Source organism: Sinohyriopsis cumingii, chromosome 2 (assembly GCF_028554795.1).
Source record: "Sinohyriopsis cumingii isolate HCF-2022 chromosome 2, ASM2855479v2, whole genome shotgun sequence".
Lineage (NCBI taxonomy): Eukaryota > Metazoa > Mollusca > Bivalvia > Unionida > Unionidae > Sinohyriopsis > Sinohyriopsis cumingii.
In genome coordinates this window covers 142,371,008-142,393,122 of record NC_142962.1, presented here as the reverse complement: position 1 = coordinate 142,393,122, position 22,115 = coordinate 142,371,008, and the positions used below count along the sequence as shown (strand labels likewise).

General features: G+C 34.8%; 1 protein-coding gene across 1 annotated transcript; it reads right to left on the bottom strand.

Annotated features, from left to right (window-relative positions):
- Positions 1–4,157: 4,157 nt before the first annotated feature.
- LOC149805976 (large ribosomal subunit protein eL34-like) lies at positions 4,158–22,090 on the bottom strand. Its single transcript, XM_089950773.1, has 6 exons — positions 22,016–22,090; positions 14,510–14,574; positions 12,837–12,850; positions 9,528–9,607; positions 6,461–6,564; positions 4,158–4,280 (listed from the first exon to the last, which is right to left on the bottom strand). The coding sequence occupies exons 2-6, from the start codon at positions 14,572–14,574 to the stop codon at positions 4,199–4,201; spliced, it is 345 nt and encodes a 114-aa protein (XP_089806899.1). The 5' UTR covers positions 22,016–22,090; the 3' UTR covers positions 4,158–4,198.
- Between the last annotated feature and the right edge of the window lie 25 nt (positions 22,091–22,115).

Below are 22,115 nucleotides of genomic sequence, written 5' to 3'. Positions count from 1 at the left end.
ATCTCTAGTTGTATAGCGATTATTAATGTGATGTCATTGGGCATGGTCACGTGGTTGTGGCGGGGTCTTGGTTGGGATGGCAGAAAGACCATAGGCTTACTCCATATTTGACAGCTAATTATGATTTTGTCAAAAGAATTTAAAATTTCTAACAATTCAGTTGGACTCAGATACTTGATTCATAGTCAATGAACAAGTTTTAAAACTGATGTGTTTATTTTGGAGCCATGTTCCTCCATCACATTCAAGATTTGGATATACCAAAGGTGAAATTAGTACAGTTGCAGCCTAAACTACTATCGTGGCTACTTCAAATGTTCTTTAATGTGAGACTTTAATGCAAGAACTCGTAGCTTCAGTCATTTTTGGGTTAAAAAATTAAATTTCTTCTCAAACAACTCAATTTGGTGCAGATTACATTTTTTTTATGATACTGTGAGAATTCTTGATGTGTAAAAATTGCACAAGAAATGAACAAATCAGATCAGAAAATTAATACCAATGGGAAAATACTGATAGGAATATACAGAAATAATGACATAATATTTAAGTAGAATATGTGGTGACAATACAAGCGCTAGTTCTACAACTTCGCAAAAATACATCTTGTACTACTATTCTGTTGTTTCTAACAACACTGTAATATGGCAATAATTTCTGCCCACTTTTTACTTTAGTCCCTTGCTAATTAATAGTTTTAGATTTTAAAACACTAAACACATTTTACCTTTTGACAATAACACATCATTACAAATATTTAGATTGCAAGAAAACAGAAGTTACAATTTTATTAAAAGCACTGGTACCAGTAAGACTGAAGAATATGCTTAAAAAAAAAGATTCAAGATGAACAGATTAGTAGTGGAGAATGACATCAAGTATTTTTTCATCATTAAAAATGTAGTGTACTAGGTAATAGACTTTTTTAGTTATCCAATTTGTAATACAAATACCAAATGATGGCTTGGAACCAAGTGCCAAAAGGTCTGCAGCAAATACCACCATGATCAAAATGTACATAGGAAGAACCGAACACAAACAGTACAAATTTTATCCATCGTGCTTTGAGTTTACACAGATCAGTCTCTTATGTTTAATGTCATTTAATGTTTGCACATAGAGAGCATGTACTTCATTTGGTCATACATCTGCATGATATAAAAGTTTTTCTCTTTATTCTTTTGTTGCTATAGTGGTTCTGCCATCTAGAGATCTACACACACTTAATTTTGTTGTATGGGGATTCTCTGATGTTCCCTATGAGCATTAATCTCTTAATTGTTTCTGAATTTAATATGATCCTCCTCCTCTTTGTAGGAATATTATTCTGTGCTGTGAACTCCTTTCATTGTCTGCTGTCTGAAACGCATATGCATAACTAGCTTTAACAAGTTACTGTTCTTTATGGTTGTGCAATTGTCAACATCTCACAGGTATGGCCCCATGGGTATTCTCTCTTGGATATCTCTGTTCCAAAAAGAAAAGTTTTGAACCAAAGGTCTCGTTAGGATTTTAAAACTAAGAGTCCATGGCTCCCATTTTGGTAAAAATACGAGTCCCACCAGCAAAAAGTCGCATTCCCCTCCCAGAAAACTATGCAAATTATAAGAACTACTGGTTGCCAGAGTTTAATTTCTACATTCAGTACAACACTGACATAGCTCTTATTTGTCCATCAAAGTGAATCTGAATGTTTTTGATCCAAGGAAGGTCTTATTCAAAGCACTAAGCTGGGCATCACACACTTTCTTACACTTGGCTAATGTCCCATCCAAACTATCAGTTCTAGCAACTTTAGCACTCTCTTGAATATCATTACAATCTTCGCCAGTTTGCTGTCGAACCCCAAAATACTCATTAAGTCCAAGTCTCTACATGACATGATTCCGAGGTCACATGCACTGCTTATTCCGTTACACTCGGAAATAAACAAAATAATGAAAGCTAAAGTTGTTTATTTGATGTACTGTTATAAATGACCACATGTACATTTCTGGGTCTTTCTGCTTCTGAATTCAAGCACTGTAAGTATCAGCTGATTTTCCCACCCAGCTGCCAGTCAAAGCCTTTGATCCTGCCGCTTAGCTATTGCAGCACGTTCTTTTGATGTATTCTTATAATGGTGACGACTTGTGGTGGGGGGGCTTTCAGCCACTAAATTCTGTCATTGTAAGTATCAGCACAGCTAACTGATCAATACATTTTCCCACTATGCAGGTGACTGAAGGAGGACTGACAAGTCTTTGAATTTTACTGCCCACCTGAATAAAATAAAAATTGGCATCCAAATACGCGTGATTATCATCGTTTCCGAGACCTCTGTCAGTTTTCACTAACATGAACTCTGCCACAGATTCACTTCCTTGAATCAGTGCTTTGCTGCCTCTTATGCCAGATTTTTCACTTCCATAAAGCTGTATTAGGGTTTTAAGTCCAACATTCCCATAGTCTGCTTGTTCAGACATGGGCATCTTGAATAAATATACCGAGTAACCGGCATATTGTCCATCCAACAAGTACATCGGACTCGCACTCAACAGCAATTTTGAGCTCAAAATCATACATTGGTATTTCCAGTGACATTTTCCCAATGTCCAACAGACCAATATACATGAAATTCATTGTCATCATAGCTATCACCAGCCAGTATTTGCTGACTGAAAATGTCATCTGAGGACAAACCGTGTTGTGATTCAGCCATTTTGGTTTCCTGTGTGGCCCTTATTTGAAACATGCATTTGTAAAACTTCCATGTTGAAAGTAAGGCTAAAACTACCATAAAATGCTTGTTCCAGGGCCCAATGAACCAATCAAATTTAGTTTAACAGCCATTTATGTCGAACTGAAGTATCCAGAAATCTGGATGTTGCATCAAGTGTTGTGAGACAGCTGCGGCAGCATGAATTATGTCGCAAAATGCATTTTTAAAGTTAAAAGTTTAATAAAAATTGCATACTGCGCAAAACACATTTTTTTTATATCACTGCTTTAAAAGTAAGCGAATTCGAACAAATTACATGCACTTGCGTATACTGGCATCATTTTCTGACCCAATGTTTTATTCACGTTAGACAGTAAGGAGGGGGGTTAGATGCGATTTTAAATATATATATTCGGGTTTTTTTCTGACAACCCCACCAGCGATTTCTCATTTTGTTAACACAACCCACAACAGAAGTGATTTTCCTAACCATCCTTCCACTGTTAGAATCAAAATAGTTTGAAACACAACCTCCTACAGAAGTTTTTTTGAAGTGCCATCCCTGGGGGGGGGGATATATGTTTTACTGGAACAGCCCTTACCACTGCACCAAAATTCTGCTGTAGGTCTATTAATAGTCATCTCGTAAAACATGTGAAAGGGCACATCAGGTCTAATCTACATTCCAAAACCCAAATAAGTGGGGTGGGGCTAGGTTGACACAATTCTTTCAGGGACTTTTGTTCTACTATCCCAAAAAATTACAGAATTACAAGATTTTCATTTCAACTGCTGAGTGCTGAAACCATTGTCAGTTGTGTTTAGCAACAAAATTTTTTTTTTAAACTGGCCATTGTGATGATCATACTGGACAACAGAATGGGACCATTTTAATATGATCATATGTTCAACAGTTACATTAGAATTTCAATCTGGCCATCATGACAGCCATACCGTATGCAAGATTGATACCACTGTTGTTTGAGGTGCAGTGACAAGATTTTCAATTGGCCACCATGGAGATCGGATCTCTTAAAAGATCAGGACCATTTTAAACAAGAACCCTTGGTGAAAATCCCATGAAGACATCCTAATAAATCCATCTAAGAGAAGTGATAAAAGTATCAACAACAAACTCATTGTTGATATGACCATCTATTCATAAAATGTACTGACAAGATTTTCATAGGTACACTGTGGCAGCCATATTTGATACCCAAGTGGCACCATTTTCATTCAGGACCAACTAGATCTTGGGATAAATGTTCATGTCGAGTTTCATGGCTATTTTCAAAATAATTTAACTGGGTTAGCAATATCAAACTTGTGTTTATGGATAGACAGTCTATGACCACTGGAGTTAAAAAAGGCGAATTTTATTTTTCTCAAGATAAAAAAAATGTGGTCTTGAATAAACGATAACAGGCGGGATGATAAAACATTAAAAAATAAACTGTTTTGGTTTCGGATTTTTTTATTTGCCCATACGTAACATGTTTATGATTTCTTTGATGCTTCCTGTGCCTTCAGTACTCTCACTACGATCTTCTGTTCCTCAATCAGGAAAGCTCTTACAATTCTAAAAAGGTAAAAAAAAAAGATGCACATGAAAAACAGTCAATTGTACATGAAAAAGCTACAATTAGAAAATAAACCTAATGCACAAATGAAAGTTAATTAACTCCATGTTGAATGTAGAATTACATTGTACTAAATAAAGTAGTGGGCACATGTTTACCAAGTCTTTTGACATATTCATGAAACAAATATTTGCCTAAAATTACTTTAAATGAAAGTAAAATATTATTATACAAACTGTTCCAAATGAGACAGAAATCACCGTTTGTTAAAGGGTTTGAGCTTGTGCCATAAGGAGATGCAGGAGACAAAATGAAAATATACATGCTCAAGTGTTCATTTGTGAATTATTCAATATAAGGGCTGTTCCATTTAAACATACATAGTACCCAGGAAAGGCCGTTTTAAAAAAATATATGCCAGGGTAGTTCAATTTCATATGAAAATGACAATTGTAAATTGCATCTATTGGTGAGTACCCCCCACTTTAAAAGCGTCTTCCCTGGATCCCATGTATGTTTAATGGAACAGCCCTAATTACTATGCAACATGCATCATCCTCCATGTACACTGTTTTTCACTATTATATTTTATTTGTAAGTCAAAGACCTTAAAGTCTCCATTATTCTGAGCTAACTTAAGTGTAATTTATTCATAACTGGGTCTGGGATTGAAAAAGATTTTCACCATATTATTTTTATTCACCAATTTATTTCTATCTTACCAAAACCAAATCCACGGAAAGCCTTTATGTACTGGTGATTCATTCAAATGGCTTATGAATTGTTATATTTAAGAAAATTCTTTTACATCATCGATGTTTTGTTTAGCAATACTTTTACTTATGGCTATGTAGTACCAGCATCCTTTCCAAAACAAAACAGACTTGAAAAATTAAAATATTTGTCAAAATTTACAAGCATATTTTCTTGTACATCTTTGTACATGTACATGTGTGAAGTAACTGAATGTTTATTAAATTCTGAACTAATATGTACTATCAAAATAGCTGCAACTGAATCTAAATATGCATTCTTGATTACTCTTGTTCGCTATGAATTTGATCTTTAATTTTAATTTTTTCTCCCACAAAAGTACCTTTAAAAGGCATATAATACATTTGGTTGGTGTTCAATAGTCCTTTATGGAGGTACTAGTAGGACAATGCTGACCAATGGGTCTGAGCAAGACTAGTTCAAGATGTGCTTGACTATATGATGATCTGAGTGAGTGATCAAGTACTATCTTTTCAGATTTGCATGGAATACCTTGCTACTGAAAACACACAGTATATACTGATTGAATGCCCCCTTGTACAAGCATGGTATTTGCTTCCAGCTCATAGGTCCTGAAGCAAATGCTTTAAAAAAATTGTATTATTTGCACACATTTAAAAATTTCTTCATGCATTTTAGTTGATGTGTCTGTAAAATATATGAATATGCTGCTTATTTGGAATTGTCTCTGACCTTTTGACCCAGAAATCAAACAGCTTTTCTACTTAACACGCAAGACATCCACAAATGCTAAAAAGTGTAAAATGCTGGTTATAATGTCACAAAGAAAAAAAGCCCAACTAGTTAGAATACTACAAATATAAAGTGAGAAAAGCTGGTTAGAATGCTACAAATACATTGTGTGAAAAGCTGGTTAGAATGCTACAAAGAGCAAAAAGCTGGTTAGAATGCTACAAAGGGCGAAAAGCTGGTTAGAATGCTATGAATGGTGAAAAGCTGGTTAGAATGCTACAAAGGTGTGAAAAGCTGGTTGGAATGCTAATAAAGAGCAAAAAGCTGGTTAGAATGCTATAAAAAGTGAAAAGCTGGCTAAGAATCCTATAAAGGGTGAAAAGCTGGCTTGACTACTACAAAGCCTAATGGGTTTATCAAACATATGTTGTTACTATGCAGACATATTGTACAACATATTGCTACAGATAATACGGACTGTACGATGACCAGTGACAAACAAGTGGGAAGTTTTGGAAGGAGTAGAGGATGCTGTGAAATGTACAGTCATTATTATCTTCCATTGATGAATAGTCACTTGTTTTCCTGAGGTGACTAATGGTAGTTTTGGGGAGCAATTACCAATAGTGCCCTATATTATTCATCAGCAGATCTGGGTTTTTTAGTCTGGTGTTTGTTGTACATAAGGAAATAAGATATCTCCTGCTCTTACCTGTCCCTGACAGCTTTGTGACTGAGTGCACCACCATAGGCCCTGGACACTGTCTTCAGCCTCTTGGACATGGATGATCGTTCCCTGGGTCGTGCCGGTCTAATCTGAAGAAGAAAAAAAACACGATTTGCGTGATTAACATTATACATGCCAATTCAATAACACATACAACTGTAAACTAAGTGAACAAGAGTATCATGAATGGCACATTATACATCTGCCTCAATGTTAATAGCCCACTTTGTAGACACCACTATGGCATTATTAACCAGCCAATCCCATGACTTCAATCTTTGGTCAAAGTATACAGTTTAAAGTAAATGTGCTGTGCGAAATACCATTAGTTTAAAATTAGACTTGCATTGATTATGACTTTCATCCTTGAAACTCCAGAACATCCGATTTTTTCACTTTACCTGAAGTGCAAGTTATTCAAAGATTGGTAAAGGAACTTACTCTAAAGCAAATGTTATTCTGCACCCTCCCCCCATTTTTAACAGCTCTGATGATCTTGGCCTTTGTTCTTTTGACACCAAAATTCAAAGGATTCTTCCATACCTTAGTGCAAGCCATTAACAAACTTTCGACTCAGTATAAGATCTTGAATTAAGTTACGCTTCAAAAAAAACAAAACAAAAAAAAAAACACAGAAAACATTTTCTTACCATCAGTTATACTGACCATTGATCACAAAGTAAATTCCTTCTCACATGGGGTTCAACAAGATATCATTATCAGTGCACCAACATACTGCAATTTGTATCAATTAAAATTCACATGTATATTTTAACCCCATCTATTAGATATACTGGGTATGGAACACCCCACCCCCCCACTCACTACTCAGTATTATGAAAGAACACCATAACCAGTTGAATGCCTGGATTAGTAATGGCTTATGGTCAATACTGTTGAATAAGCATGAACCAGATCTTTTACTCAATAAGCTGACAAAATGCAATGTGTTGACTAGTCTGATAAATCAGCCCCCAAACCTGTACTGATACTGATGGACATTGTATGTGTCTGATCTCAACTATTCATTAACTCATGCAATTGGTGCAGAATAATATGTACATTTTAGACAACATTATTTTTTCACAGCTCTTGCATTATGTTTTGTGTGTGTGTGTGATTTAGATTTTTAAAGTAGCTTCAAAAAATTGTCACTACAGTCAGCAGTGTGGCAGTTTATGGTAATGTCTAGCATTTTAGCATCATGTCCCACTCGGACACAATATCCTGACACCAGGCCAGCCTGTCCTAACACTAACCTAATGCTGAGCACCATGCAAGGCAGCTGCTTACTACCTTTTTGTCTTTGATATAACTTAGCTGGGTTTTAAACCCATGACCTCTCGCATTTGAGGTGGACGCTCTAACCACTTAGGCCAACAGAGCAGTCTGCATTAGGCTGATTAAATGGTAGTTTTGGCAACATGTATAGAATATTTCTGGATCAAATCCACAAGAAATAACATAACACTACTTCCTGTTACTATTTAAAATTTTACAAGTACATCCAGCTGTTCCATCAAACCTATCTGATGTGACTTTCACTTGTTTGAAACTTTCAGGTGCTTTGGTCATGTGACTTGAACATGACTGGATTTTGTCAACCAAAACTATAAAATATATAGTGCACGAGCAGAGATCAAATTTAACTAGTTGATGGACACATTTATGTTCTTGAATTTTACAACAGGTAGCCTTTGTGGATTTGTTATAGGCAAAATGAGAAAACGCTATAAACATTTTATTATGCTCTCCCAAGGTTTCCATTCTTTAAAAATCCAGAGTGACAAAATACTGGTAAAAAGATATAACACACACAACAGACAAGTTATTCCTAAAATTAAAAACAAATTCACCCTTGCCGACTTAAAAATAAGGACAAGAAAGGGATTGTGCGTATTTTATGCATGACCATTTCCAGTGGGTGTGTCTGTTGCTATAGGGCACAGACAACTGATTCAGTTCCTACCCACTATAATGTCAATGTTTTGCCAAATTATTACTTTCATGTCAACAATGGCTAAACATGCTTGCATAATATGAATGATCTATCCAAGAGGAAACTTTAAAATCAAATGAAAATATGCATGCTTTATTCTGAGAAAAATGCCCTTAGAGGTACCCCGTAGTAAAATGAGCCCAGTGAAATCTAACCATATACATCCAGCATATCGTGACAATTAAAATAGTTAAACTTTTGCACCAACTACTGCATACAATTTTACCAATACTGCACCAGCATCTTAAAAATTGTTCAGTTTTCCCAGTAACTATTTGCAGCTAATCAGCAACCTACAGTCTTTGAAATAAGGTATTTAATATTACACCCTATAATGGTTGGTTACATAAGTCATAAAATAATTACTTGGCCGTGGACCAAGTGGTAGCATTTTTTCTCACACATAAATAATGCTTGAAGATTAGAAGGGTTTATAAATGGGTAAACACATCTTTTATTGCTTTATTTCATTTTTGTATTTCATCAATGCACTTAAAAGCATAATCCATACTAGATGCAAAATTCAAGTCCATACATAAATCCCAAAGGTTGTGCCAAAATTATGTTTATTTGGTACATAATAGTAATTTAGTTTTCAGGGCACATTGTCACAGGCTGTGAAATTTCTATCAATTGCCAATGCACCAAAAGAAAATATGACTTGGCTGTCCTACAAGATATGCACAAATATTTCTTGCACGTTTCATTTAGAAATCTGCTTAAAAATTACACTAATCCAATTGGACAAGAATTTGTATAAAGTCATTTGCCTTTAGTCGCTTGCAAGATGAGTGAATAGTGATTTCTCTATGCTCACGAAACTTGCATTTCTCATTTTTCTTTGAAAAAGATGATGTCCTACAAGATGAATAAAAACTCAGTTTACTGCAGCATGTTGGTGAAAAATATCAGCGATATGGTGGACATAGAAAATAATTGGTATAATTACCTGTGGAAAAAAAATCCAAGTTGTTAACTTTCTACTACCAAAAATAACTGCTTGGTTTGCTTTAAAACTTTAAAATATTTCTACATCAATCAATCTTTACATACCCCATGCAGCTTCACTTTAGTGTCACCACATCGTGGAATGGTGCCCAATTTTTTCTGGTACAGATAGACGAGCTTACCGCCTGAAAATGAAATGCAATATTTTCAAAAATAAATTTAACTCTGACAACAGAGATGAAAAAGTGACATTCAAAGGGACTAATCTTCTACTGGGCAGAGGGAATTTCTAGGAATTCAATATAAGACCATTTCTTCATTTTAACTGTCAAGTGTTGAGACCATCTCTGATATTTTGCTGCGATTGAGGAAAACTTCATGTTGATATAGCCATCCATTTCGTTGGAGAAGAGATATATTCAAAGATGGCTGCTGTTGTGGCAATACTAGACATCAGCTCAGCACCGTTTCCATTTAAGACCAACTATACATAATTGGTCTTTTAGTGAAAACCTTGTGTTGATATAACCATCTACTCAACAGCAGTGATGACAAGGTTTTCAAGATGGTTGCTGTTTGGCTGTCGTACTGGAGGTCAAATCAGTACTATTTACACTGAAGATCAACCAGATATAACAAGACTACCTTTAGTGAAAACCCCATAGTCAAAAAGACATTTTCTTCAGGTTGAGTTGTGATAACAAGATTGCTGAGATGGCTGCCATGTGCAGCCATATTGGATTTCACAGAAGCACCATTTTCATTTAGATCCAACCAGATATTATTTGTAAAAAATTCTTCTAGTGAAAACCCCATGCTGTTATGATCATTCACACAGGAAGGTAGCAAAAATAATACTTTTAAAATGGCTGCCATAGTGGGACCAACTAAACATTGTAAGAAATCATTAGTGAAAATCACATGTTGATGTGACTATCCATTCAGGAGGAGGAGTATCAGTAACTATTTTCAAGATGACTTGTGTGTTGGCCATATTGGGTGCCCTAACAGCACCATTTTCACTTGGGATGAAGTAGACCAGTGGTTCCTAAAGTGGGCAGTACTGCCCCCCATGGGGGCGGGAGGATTATGGGGGTCTCACTAATGCTGAATAATGCTTTTTACGGGATAAGAAATGGGGGTGCTGAGGATACCAAGGAGGTGATGGCCCAAGAACATTTGGGAACCAATGAACTAGACCATGGGATGAACATGGGTGTAAAGTTTCATGGCAAGCTATTTGAATTATCATGACCAAAACATCCAAGGTACCAAGCAAATTGGTTCTGGAGGTCTGTACTTGATAGTCAATGAAATACGTTTTCGATTAGGAACATTTTATCTGGTCCTGAAGAAGCCTAGAAATTTGAACAAGACAACTGGTTAAATTGGGAAATCTCGTGGACTGGATTTTTCTATTCCTTACAAGAGAACTATTTTAACAACAGGGCATGCAGCACATAATTGTTTATAGTTTTAAGTTTCCTTGTGGATAGATCCTTTGCATGGTGTGTGTGATTTGCCAATCTAACCAGAAAAATAAAGCAATTGGGCCAAATATTAATTTTAGAGACTATGGGAACTGAATCAGTTGTCTGTGCCTCAATGTTTCGGACTTATACAACAGACAAGTTATTTCTAAAATTACAAGCAAAGTTAGCTAAACTGGAAGATGAAATGCATGAAAATGGCTTGTGCATAATTATATTGGTCCTTTTTCTCTGTTTTGAGGCACAGACAGCTCAAAATTTTTTATTACTTGATTTTAACAAAAGATATCCAGTGATTGCTTATAAAATCATGTGTAATGCATTTCTCCATATCACTATTAATAACTGGTGTCCCAAAGACATAGCTGTCATAAATTTTATCACATAAATGTTTGATTAATAATTCTCAGCTTTCCAAAGTGGAACTATATAATTGCAATTATTAAATACTTGGGGTGAAAAATAAACAGTTGTACACTAAAATTTGTATTAAAATATTGTACATTTCCTTATTTTATCAAACTGGGTACATTTACAGAGACAAAACTGCACAGGTACTAAATTGACTACTTTGGTTTCCACAAGTGAACATGTCCAACAATGCACATAACACCATATCCATTGAAATGGACCTTACCGAAATGAAAAATATCTGAGCATACAAATTGCTTATTTGCATTTTTATAAATCTTTTTAAAAAAGTGATGTTATCATCACCATGCTTTTTGAAATTGGAAATTAGTGTTCACTGCCTGTCCAAAAGTGTATGCATCAATAAATTCACACAACTCCTGCACCATTCCAGATCTGAGAGTTCAGAAAGAGGAAATGATTGTGGAGTGCACAATGGTTTTATGAACTTTGATACAATACTAGGCATAGGAATAGGCAATTTATAAAAAATCCTGATGGCATATTCAAACCACTGATAACATATATTAACGTAAAAGAGACATTCCAGCATGTTCAACATGTATGATTTAAGTACTTTACCAATCATTTAATAGCAATTTTTTTGTGAAGTTTCTTTGTTGCTAGGTAGTCTACTGTGATCGAATTTGGAACCGTAAACTTTTGTTTGTTACAGTCCAGTAAATAAAAACTGTTGATCATAACTTTATGTAGCTTATTCACTGCACAATACACAGTGAACACATCCAAACTCAAGCCAAGAAGATAAAAAAGCAGCAGAAAAACTAAGAGTGGCTATTAATAATCAGTAAAATACATAAATTGTACATAGGGAAGAAGTCCGGAATGTCACATTTAGACTATATGTTTTATCAGTGAGTGAATGTGTTGACAGAATGTAAAATAAAATAAGCATGAAATATGTATGGCGGTAGATCTGAACTGCATAAATTAGTCACCGTGTTTTAATTTGCAGAAGGGGACTGGGTGTTGTCAATAGTATTTCTTTCTCATTGACAGAAATGAGTGCTTTGGCTAGGGCGCTTGTTTGCATCTGCATGAAGCACAGTATGTCTGAGAAATTCATTTCTCAAATCATCTACACTCCCACACATGGACCTATTGTGCATAAAGATTTTACTTGCAAGAGGAAATTGCACAGTTTCTTTCATTCTGGATACTACAACCTTCTGAATGAAATCAATAATAAAGTTCTTTTTAAAGCATTCACGCAACTGAAAACAAAGGGAGTTGTGAGTAAAGTAAGTTCTGCTTTCGATGAAAAAGCAGCTTGAAATGGCAATAAAAAGACTAAATTAGAATTACCTGCAATCAGACAAACTGACCAACTACGTTCTCATCAACTTTGCGCTTGAGCCATTCCCTTTCCACAAATTTTTGATACCTTTATCTAAACATCCGTGTCCATATCGACAGTACGAGATGCCATGTACTACTCACCCAACACCCTTAGTTACACAGTAAGAACTGGCTACAGCTAAATACTACTTACCAGGAGTCTTGGATCTGTTTGTCAAATTATGAAAAAAAAAGAAAGAAAAGTCAATAAAAAATAGTATATGGCATACAAATGCAACTATCCATATTCTAAAATAAAGTTTCTCAGACAATGCCAATGCTCTTGTCAAAATCTTACTGAATTTTTTTCTGCAAGATTTACTTTTATGCATGTTGGATGTTCTTTGTTAAAACAATGTGCTATTTCAAATTTGAAAAACCCATCCCTTTCTTCATACATGTGCTTACAACTTCAAACAAAAAAAAATGCATTGTGGCTTCAAAAGTATTTAAAAGAAAAACTGGAAGATAAAATGTGGTTCTGTTACTACATTTTCATCCGAATGCAGAACTGTTTATGTGGAATATTAAAAGTCTAAAAATTGGTAGAATCATAATGATAACAGCTTTCACATTCAATTATCAATTTTGGTACAACTTCGAATATTTTCAGGCTTTAATTTTTTTTAAAATTTTGTTCTTTTAAAAATATTTTGACATATGTTCCAAATATAGTACAAAAGGTCAGATAATTTTATCAATCAAAAGCAGCATTTTCTAAAAGCAATATCTAAAAACACAGATTTGTTCCTTTACTTTGTGCTGGAAAGACTTAAACAGAAGCACAAATACTGAATAAAAGAACTGTCTCATTGGGTACTTTCTTTGGCATACACTGTAATAACAAGTGCTAAAGGATAATAAATACAATCAACATATACTCATTTATAACGAGTCCACGTGCAAACTGCAAAGACCCAGATCTGCAAGTGCATAATGCACAGGCTGACATGGGTCTGTGCCGTTTGCTAGGAGTAATCATTAAAATAAGCAATATGGACCCTGGTCTGCAGGTGCAATATGCTATGGCAGATTAGGATCTTTGCTGTTTGCAGTTTGAACTTGTAAGCGAGTATATAATGTATAATGTAAAATGTACAGCTTCTGATATAAATCTACAAATCACTTTTAATATGCCAATAAATAAAGAAATATGTATTAAATCAAAATCAGTTTATTTCATGCACATGTGCTGTTTTTTTAATCAGGCTTTTATAGTGTATTTTTAAATAAATGCTTCCAAGTTTCATCAGTTTAAACATCAGAGAACTTAAGCACCTTTAGTATCCAATTCTCATCCAATCAGCTAAATAAAGTGAAGTGAGAATGCTCAAGTATAATTTAAAGCTGATGACCAGGGATTTCCCCTCCTTTTAATCTGACACCTGACCAGTTGCTTTAATGGTAGATGTTGAAACTGATAATGATAAGGCCAAATAACAAAGTATGAGGTTTTGGTTACCTGACCAACCCTTCATTCATTTTTTTTTTGGGGGGGGGAGGGGGAGGGAGAGGGGGGAAACTTCTGCAAGAGGAAAAAAGAAGGGACATTACAATTGTAGATAAGTCCAGAACGTGAATGATACATATTTTCTAGTTTATTCTACAATTCAATTCTTCCAGACCACCACCACCCAATAAGTTTGTACAAATCAATGCATCCATTTTTTCCCCCATGTAACCATAACCAAGTATTTTTTTATTTGGATTCACCTTATAATTCCCCTTCAACTTTCTTCATTCTCCTACTACTTCTTGCCGACAAGATTTCTGAAAATTAAATAACTGGAGAAAAAAATGAAATTATACACAAAATCTTTTACTTACACCTTCCTGCGGTTGCTATTTGTGTTGTAAGACAAGCGACGACGAAATGTTAGTCGCTGAGTCATCTGAAATGACAAAAATAGTAAATAACAAAACATTATCAAAATGTAGCAATAAATTGTCAATCTGTAGGCAGTCAGTAAAAACATGTTGTAGAATATGTTGCCATTATGGGCTATAGAGCCAAATGGAATCATCAAATTCTACATTAATGTTGCACAATATCTACACCCAGCCACTTCGTGATAAATGAATGGGCTCTAGGTTGTGCTGATTCCTGATTCAGTCATTTGTATGAACCCTAATCAATATAAAACTGTTTTCATAAGACAGTGTGCTTCACAAGGTGTTCTCCACTAATTATCATATTCTAAGATTAATGGTCATGGCAGAGAACAACTCTTCAGTTGTAGCTACAATTCAATGGTGGACTGTATGTGTTAGTAGTTCTTATAGTTGTACAACCACTGTATTGATAAGTGGTTCATTCTGACATTCCTATATACAAGGAGTGTTTCAAAAGTCTAAGAGAAATAGATTGATAGATGATAAATAAAACATTTGCAATTTTGGAAATGAAGTTCAGTCTAAATGAAATGGTTGAAAGCCTCTCTAAGTGTCAGTCAGTGAATTTTCTTTTGTACTGTTGTCCTCGACCATGGCCAGTTGTGTGGAAAATAAAACATTTGGGAATAACTTGATGGTCTTCAATAAAGCTTGGCATATACTGTGATATAAAATATGTAATCAAGCATCATGAATATACACAGCCAACAATAGAGGAAGATAAAATAGAACAAATTTGTACAAGAGTAAACAAGAGATAATGCTGTTCAAAACATAGTTTACGTTCACTTTCTGTCTAGTGAAATGATTGCAATACGGACAGAAAATATTTGCTTTTATCAACATGGTGTTGAATAAACGATGCTGGCATTGGATTTGTAGGTATAATGCTATTCATAAGCACATAATGAGTTGTACATACATCTGAAGGATGAACCTGGTAAGAACCACTGATCCATGGGACAACTCTGGCAAGCTTTTTCACAAAGAAGATGTATATGATGTGTAAAGGCAAGGGCCTAAGCTTCTTGGTCATCCAGAGACCATATAAAGAAATTAATCAACCTCTGAGCCTTTCCAAGGCAGAGGGTTGGAAACAATAAATAATAAATAGCAAAACATTATCAAAATGTAGCAATCAATTGTCAATCTGCAGACTGTCAGGAATTACATGTTGCAGAATATGTTGTCAAACTCCATTTATGGGCCATAGAGCCAATGGAATCATCAAATTCTACATTAATGTTGCACAATATCTACACCCAGCCACTTTGTGATAAATGAATGGGCTCTAGGTTGTGCCGATTCCTGATTCAGTCATTTGTATGAACCCTAATCAATATAATACTGTTTTCATAAGACAGTGTGCTTCACAAGGTGTTCTCCACTATTTATATTTTAAGATTACCGGTTATGGTAGAGAAAAAACTTTCAGTTGCAGTTACAATTCAATGGTGGACTAACTGTCAGTAGTTCTTAATAGTTGTACAACCACTATACTGTAATTCCAGTAAATAATTGAAATAAATTATTACAAAGACTGATCATAAAACAGGAATGTGCAAGTGTGATTTAGATTTTTAACATAGCTTTAACAATTTTTTTCATCACTACAATGTCTACAGTGTTAGTTTTATAGTGATATCTAGCACTGAGGCATCATGCCAGACAGACATTATATCCAAACCACATTATCCTGACACCAAGCTGACCAGTCATAACACAAACCTCTTAATGCTAAGCGCCAAGTGAGGCAGCTGCTAGTATCATTTTCACAAGTCTATGGTATGACTCAGCTTAGTTTTGAACCTGTGACCTTCTCACATTCAAGGTGAAGACTCTAACCACTTGTGCCACCAAAGCGGTAAAGACAGGAATGAAATAACTTTATCTTAACCCAATATAAAATGTTTCCTATTACATGCAAGAAATGTCAATATTAGTACAAAAAATTAGAGTATGCGGGTCTTTTTTAATTTAAAAAGCAAACAATATATATATATATATATATATATATATATATATATATATATATATATATATATATATATATACATACTGGATTTTTTTACCAGTGAGAAAGAGTGCCAGTCGGTCAACCAAAAACACATTTTGGTGGTGGTGGTGGTGGGGCCAAAAATGATCAGATGTGGATCAAAAGTTCGTTTCCTTCTGAATATTCAAACATCATATACTTTCTATATATAGATGAGCATGCACTGTGTAAAACTATGTGGAAGAAGTAAAAATGCTTCTTTAGAAAACAAGTTAGCACTATCTTTGGTGTGAAAAGGAATTCAGTGTTTACAGAAATGTCTGCTGGCGTCTCCACTTTGCTGCGACAATTTATCAGTAAAGCGGAGCCATGAAAATTCTGTTGACCTTGGGCAAGTGCAACAGTGATGATATATCACAAAATGTCATTCTCTGGCACACTTATCAAGATGTGTCACAGATTACTGAAAAGAAAAATGCAGAGAGAGAGAACGAGAGAGAGAGAACTCTAATATGCTTTTAAAAAATTACATTGGACGGACCCAGAGTCCAAAACAGGAAGTTTTGCACCTCACCTTGTACTAATATTGACACTTTGTGCATGTAATTATGAGTACTGATACCAATTTAAAATGCCAAATCATTCATATCTTGCCTTATTAAAATTTTATCATGCATTTAAGAGTAAACGAAGAGCATATTGGCAAAATTACATTTGATCCTCTGAATCTGCCAAATAAAAGAGATCAGAACCATGTCACATAAAATTCTTTCCCTTATGATTAAATTTTATTATAAATGGGGGATGGGTTTATCCTACAATGCAAGATGTCTAGCCTGATATTTTTGTTCGGGTCAACATCTTACTTGTAGAATAAATGGCATTGTGTAGCTCATTTCCAAGGTGACAGGAGAGCTAGAGGCCAAATTTTGAGGAAAATCTGACATCCATGGCAGCCCATATTTACACATTTCCATATATTAAAGTCTGTTTGCTTTATTTAGACAATGCATACTATTTTTTAGAGAATTAAATTCCAAAACAAACCAATGGTTGCGTTATAAAGTTTCACTGACATTTGTCAGTTAGTTGAAATGCAATGAAACGCCATGGAATGATGAAGCCACTCAAAGGAGAGTCTAGTTTTTTTTAAAAAACAAAATGAAGCTATGTAATCATGCTCATTAACCAGGGATCGTCCTGGGCTTCGCCAATGTCGCAAATTGCGATTTTTTTTCCTTATTGGCAACAAAAATATCCCATCTGGTGATTTTTTTGGCGACATACTTTTTGGTTATTTAATTTGTACATACAATCGTGGATTTGGACTGGATAAATTAAAAGGCAGAACGAAAGGAAGCCACAAACTTGACTAAGCAATGCATTGGTATCAATCTGTTACACAAACAATCCTTTGTTCTTATTGACAACCCCATCTTTACAGTGCATTGTTACATCATAATCTGCTTATGCTGACATCTGGGCTGAGTACTGTATGCTGCGATACAGTCAATCATGCTACCGCACTATACCTACAACTGACCGACTTCTGAAGACGCGAATAGAACAGATACAATTAATTGTATGGCTAATCCTTCTGTTTTTTTTTATACATATACCAATACAATAGTTTTGCTGAACCTTCATAGAAAACTGATAAGCTTTGAAGTACCGACAACTGTGTATAAATACAAAGCAAATGGAAACAATCTAAATCACAATTACATCTGTCGCCAGTGCAGCATTTTACTCATTGATCTTTTCCTTTTGCCATCAGTCCTGTGTTACGGCTGCAGAGACTTAAACTCCGCAACAAGAAATAGCAAAAAAAAAAAAAAAAAAAAAAAAAGTTTTGCATAATTAATAATAATTATTTATTTTTCAAAATACAGGAGTGAAAGAATCCCCAAGTTGGGTGTGAATTTATGCTTATATATACGGTCCAATATTGCCAGGTGTTGACTCGTGTAAGTTTCATTCGTGGGAATGGAGATCCTATTTTTCTTGTCGAGAAAATTTATACAGCATTCAGTGATCATTCTTGGGATTTAGGAAGCAATTCGCTACAAGCTTTGTGAAGCTAGCCATAAAGGTGGGGGGGGGGGGGGGGGGGCTGCTGAGAGACTACTGGTGTCACCTGTCAGCACTGTACACTGTGAACGTGGATTCAGTAAGATGAACTTCATAAAAACTGACACCAGAAATAAGCTCTGCATCTCATCTCTCGAGAATTTAATGAGAATCAGCATGTACAGATGTGAAAAATTAGACTTTGAAACTGCATTCAACAAGTGGGCAGCCCTAAAATCGCGACGGATCTTCATGTAACACTTTGTAACATTTTGTTAATGCTTCTTGTAATTAAAGTATTAACTAATCCATCTTTTGTAATTTTCATTGCCTGTTACATTAACAGACTAAATTAACACTTGGAAAAATGTACACTACTTTTTTTGGCGACACTTTTTGAAAATTGGCAACAAAATACTGAGGTTGGCGATTTTTTTGGCGACAGCTTTTTAAAAGCCAGGACCATCCCTGATTAACATTATCCAGGATATATTACCCCAAATTACCATACACTAGAACAAAATGGAGAGAAGGCTTTATTTCTTCTTCACAAGTTCTACAAATGTATAAAATAACAAAACATTTGTTTACTTAAAGTATTACAAGAAATGTTTCCAATGCATTTTAAATGAATGCAAACTCTTTAGGGGATTTACTAGCTTTCATTATTATTACATACATTTTAGGGAACGTCTCCACGTTAACATAATGCAGCTACGTGCAAGGTAGGGATAACTCTAATATGCCTTTGGAAATTTACATTAGACCCACTGGTCTTTTTCTCCTGCACCATACCCAGTGTTTAAGTGATAAAATCTTGCATGGAATCATTGGTTTCCTTGTCAAGTAAAATCGTCAAGTCTTGCATATCTATGCCTTATTTAAATTTAGCATGCAAGCACGCATTTTAAGGTGAGGAAAGGCATGATGAAATGTTTCAACTTCATTTTATCCTCTTGTTCAGCCAAATATGCACTCAATACACACATTCTGAAAAAAAGCTACAATCTGAGCATTTTCTAAGTTATTTTTGAAAATTTTAGCTGATGCACATTGCCTGAAATCGAGTCCAAACCAGCATGATGAAATAGTACACATTATAATTTGTGATGTCATTCTAATAGTTTGAAAATAAGTTATGCTGCAAATGTGAACTTTGTTACCAAAATCAGTATACGGTATAACAAATTCTTAAATTTTCAAACACCAACTTAAGAGGTATCATCTTCTGGACTGCTACTCAGGTGATTATCAGCACCAACTTACAGAGTTATAAATACTGCTTAACCCCTTGGCAATCTTGAAGTATTGTCATTATATATAGTCTCAAGTTTTAATTTACTACTCAGTGTTTAGAAACGCATGCGAGAAATTGAAACAATGGATATTAATTCACATTTTGCTTCTTGATTCACTGGATTGTGCTTCTATTTTGGAGTAAATGGAAGTGATCTGAATTCTAATGCACAATTGGAGACAATTTAACCAAGATTACTGTAAAGAGGAAAAAACACGTGTTTAAAGGTCTTTCTTATTTACTTGTACAAATTTATTAACACCTGAACATTTATTTAGTCTATGGGATCATAAAAACATGGTTCCATTTTTATTTCATTGTTGCAAATGCCCTTTGCTGAGAATACCTCCAAAAGTCAGGAATTTTGACTGGTTATTTGAAGATTTAAATTTTTTAACAGTTGGAGGTGTAATATCTTAGGGTTTATTTAGTCCTACAATGTAAGATATCAACCCTGATATTTATGTTTTGGGGGTCAAGGTCTTACTTCCTAAATAATGGTAATGTGTAGCATGATCAGATGTCGATCAACATCGTAACGAGATGTAAGCAGCCCACATCGACACTTTTTTACAAATTCCAAGCTTCCAATGCATTCAGCCAACTGAAATGTAGGCCAAGGGAACTTGAAAACATGTCCATTTGCTTGTGTGAGAATTTGAATTTATTAGAAAAGATAAAGTAAAAGTCAGTCTGACCAAAACGTTAAAAGCACAGATATGGGCTGCCAAATATGCAAGATACTCCTGAAACTTTGACAGCACCTTTATTTAGGCAGCAGGTCCTCGCCAACCAAACTATAAATATTAGGGTCGATGTCTTACATTGTAGGACTAAGGGTTTATGTAGAAAAACAAAAAGCATGTAATAATGTGACCATCATAAATCCAAAAACTTCACATTACAACTTGAAAATACATTTTTCAAAATACCTTGAAGTTTATTCCTATAATGTAAGACGCATCACATGTTATTTATGTTTTAGTCCTACGTCTTACTATACAAATAATGGTTTTGTATAGCGTGTACCAATGTCGGTTGACATCAGAAAGAGTAGTCAAAATTTCAGGAATATCTCGCACACTTAGCAGCCCATATTGACACTCTTCCACAAATTGATATGTAATTAATATACTTACTCTGCTGTCTTTATCCTGACGGAATGAAAATATGACACTGGCAAATGGACACATTTTCATGTTCGTTGACAAACATTTTAATTAGATGTAATGCGATGGTAGTCTAGGTATGCCGAAGTATGTTTAAGTAGGCTCATGTGGTTGATATGTTTACTGAACGAAACGTTGTTTACAGTTCCAATAGGCACAATATATTTTATTTGTTTCATTAAAGAATAACATTTCAACTTGAACTGATTTCGGCATTATAGGCTTTCATCACTTTCCAGCCAACTGAAATGTAGGTCAACGAAACTTTAAAGCAGGTCCATTTATTTTGTGAGAATCTGAATTTATTAGAGAAAAGACAGAGTAAGGAAAGTCCGACTAGAACGTTATGACTTTACTTTGTTGAAATGCGTCGTTATTGGCTGTCAGTTGAGTGTGATATTCCTGAAAATTTGACTTTCGTTACACAGTTAGTCGACATCAAAACACGCTATACAGCGCCGTTGTTTATGCCGTAAGATTCATCGCCCCCCAGAACAAAAATATCGGGTGATGTGTCTTACGTTGCAGGACTAAGGCTACATTGAAATTGAGCATAGATGCTTCGTTTTATGCATGCGTTAATTTTAAGCGCGAATACCGTTAAAGTATGGTACATGATGTAAAACTGCGATTTCTCGCTTTCGAATGCAAACATTATGTCTTATTATTTATTTCTATTTAATAACATGCATGATAAGGTTTGTAAACCCGTTGTCTACTCTAGATTTCGAGTCAACATATACATCAATAATAAAACTATGCAAATCTACCCAGATTTACATTAAAATTGTTTTCATAAAAATTTATCTTAAAGAGCTGTACTGTAAGAGAATTATTAAAAGAGTAAACTAGGTTTTATTAGATAGATTTTAGTAGATTTTGTGAGCAACATGATTTTCTCTACAGACCTTGGTATTATTAAACCGGAAAAGAGACCGACAGGAAGTCCACTTTCTTCAGACTGCTGCATCAAAAGTATTCTTAACTATAAACAATTTTCCTCCGGTT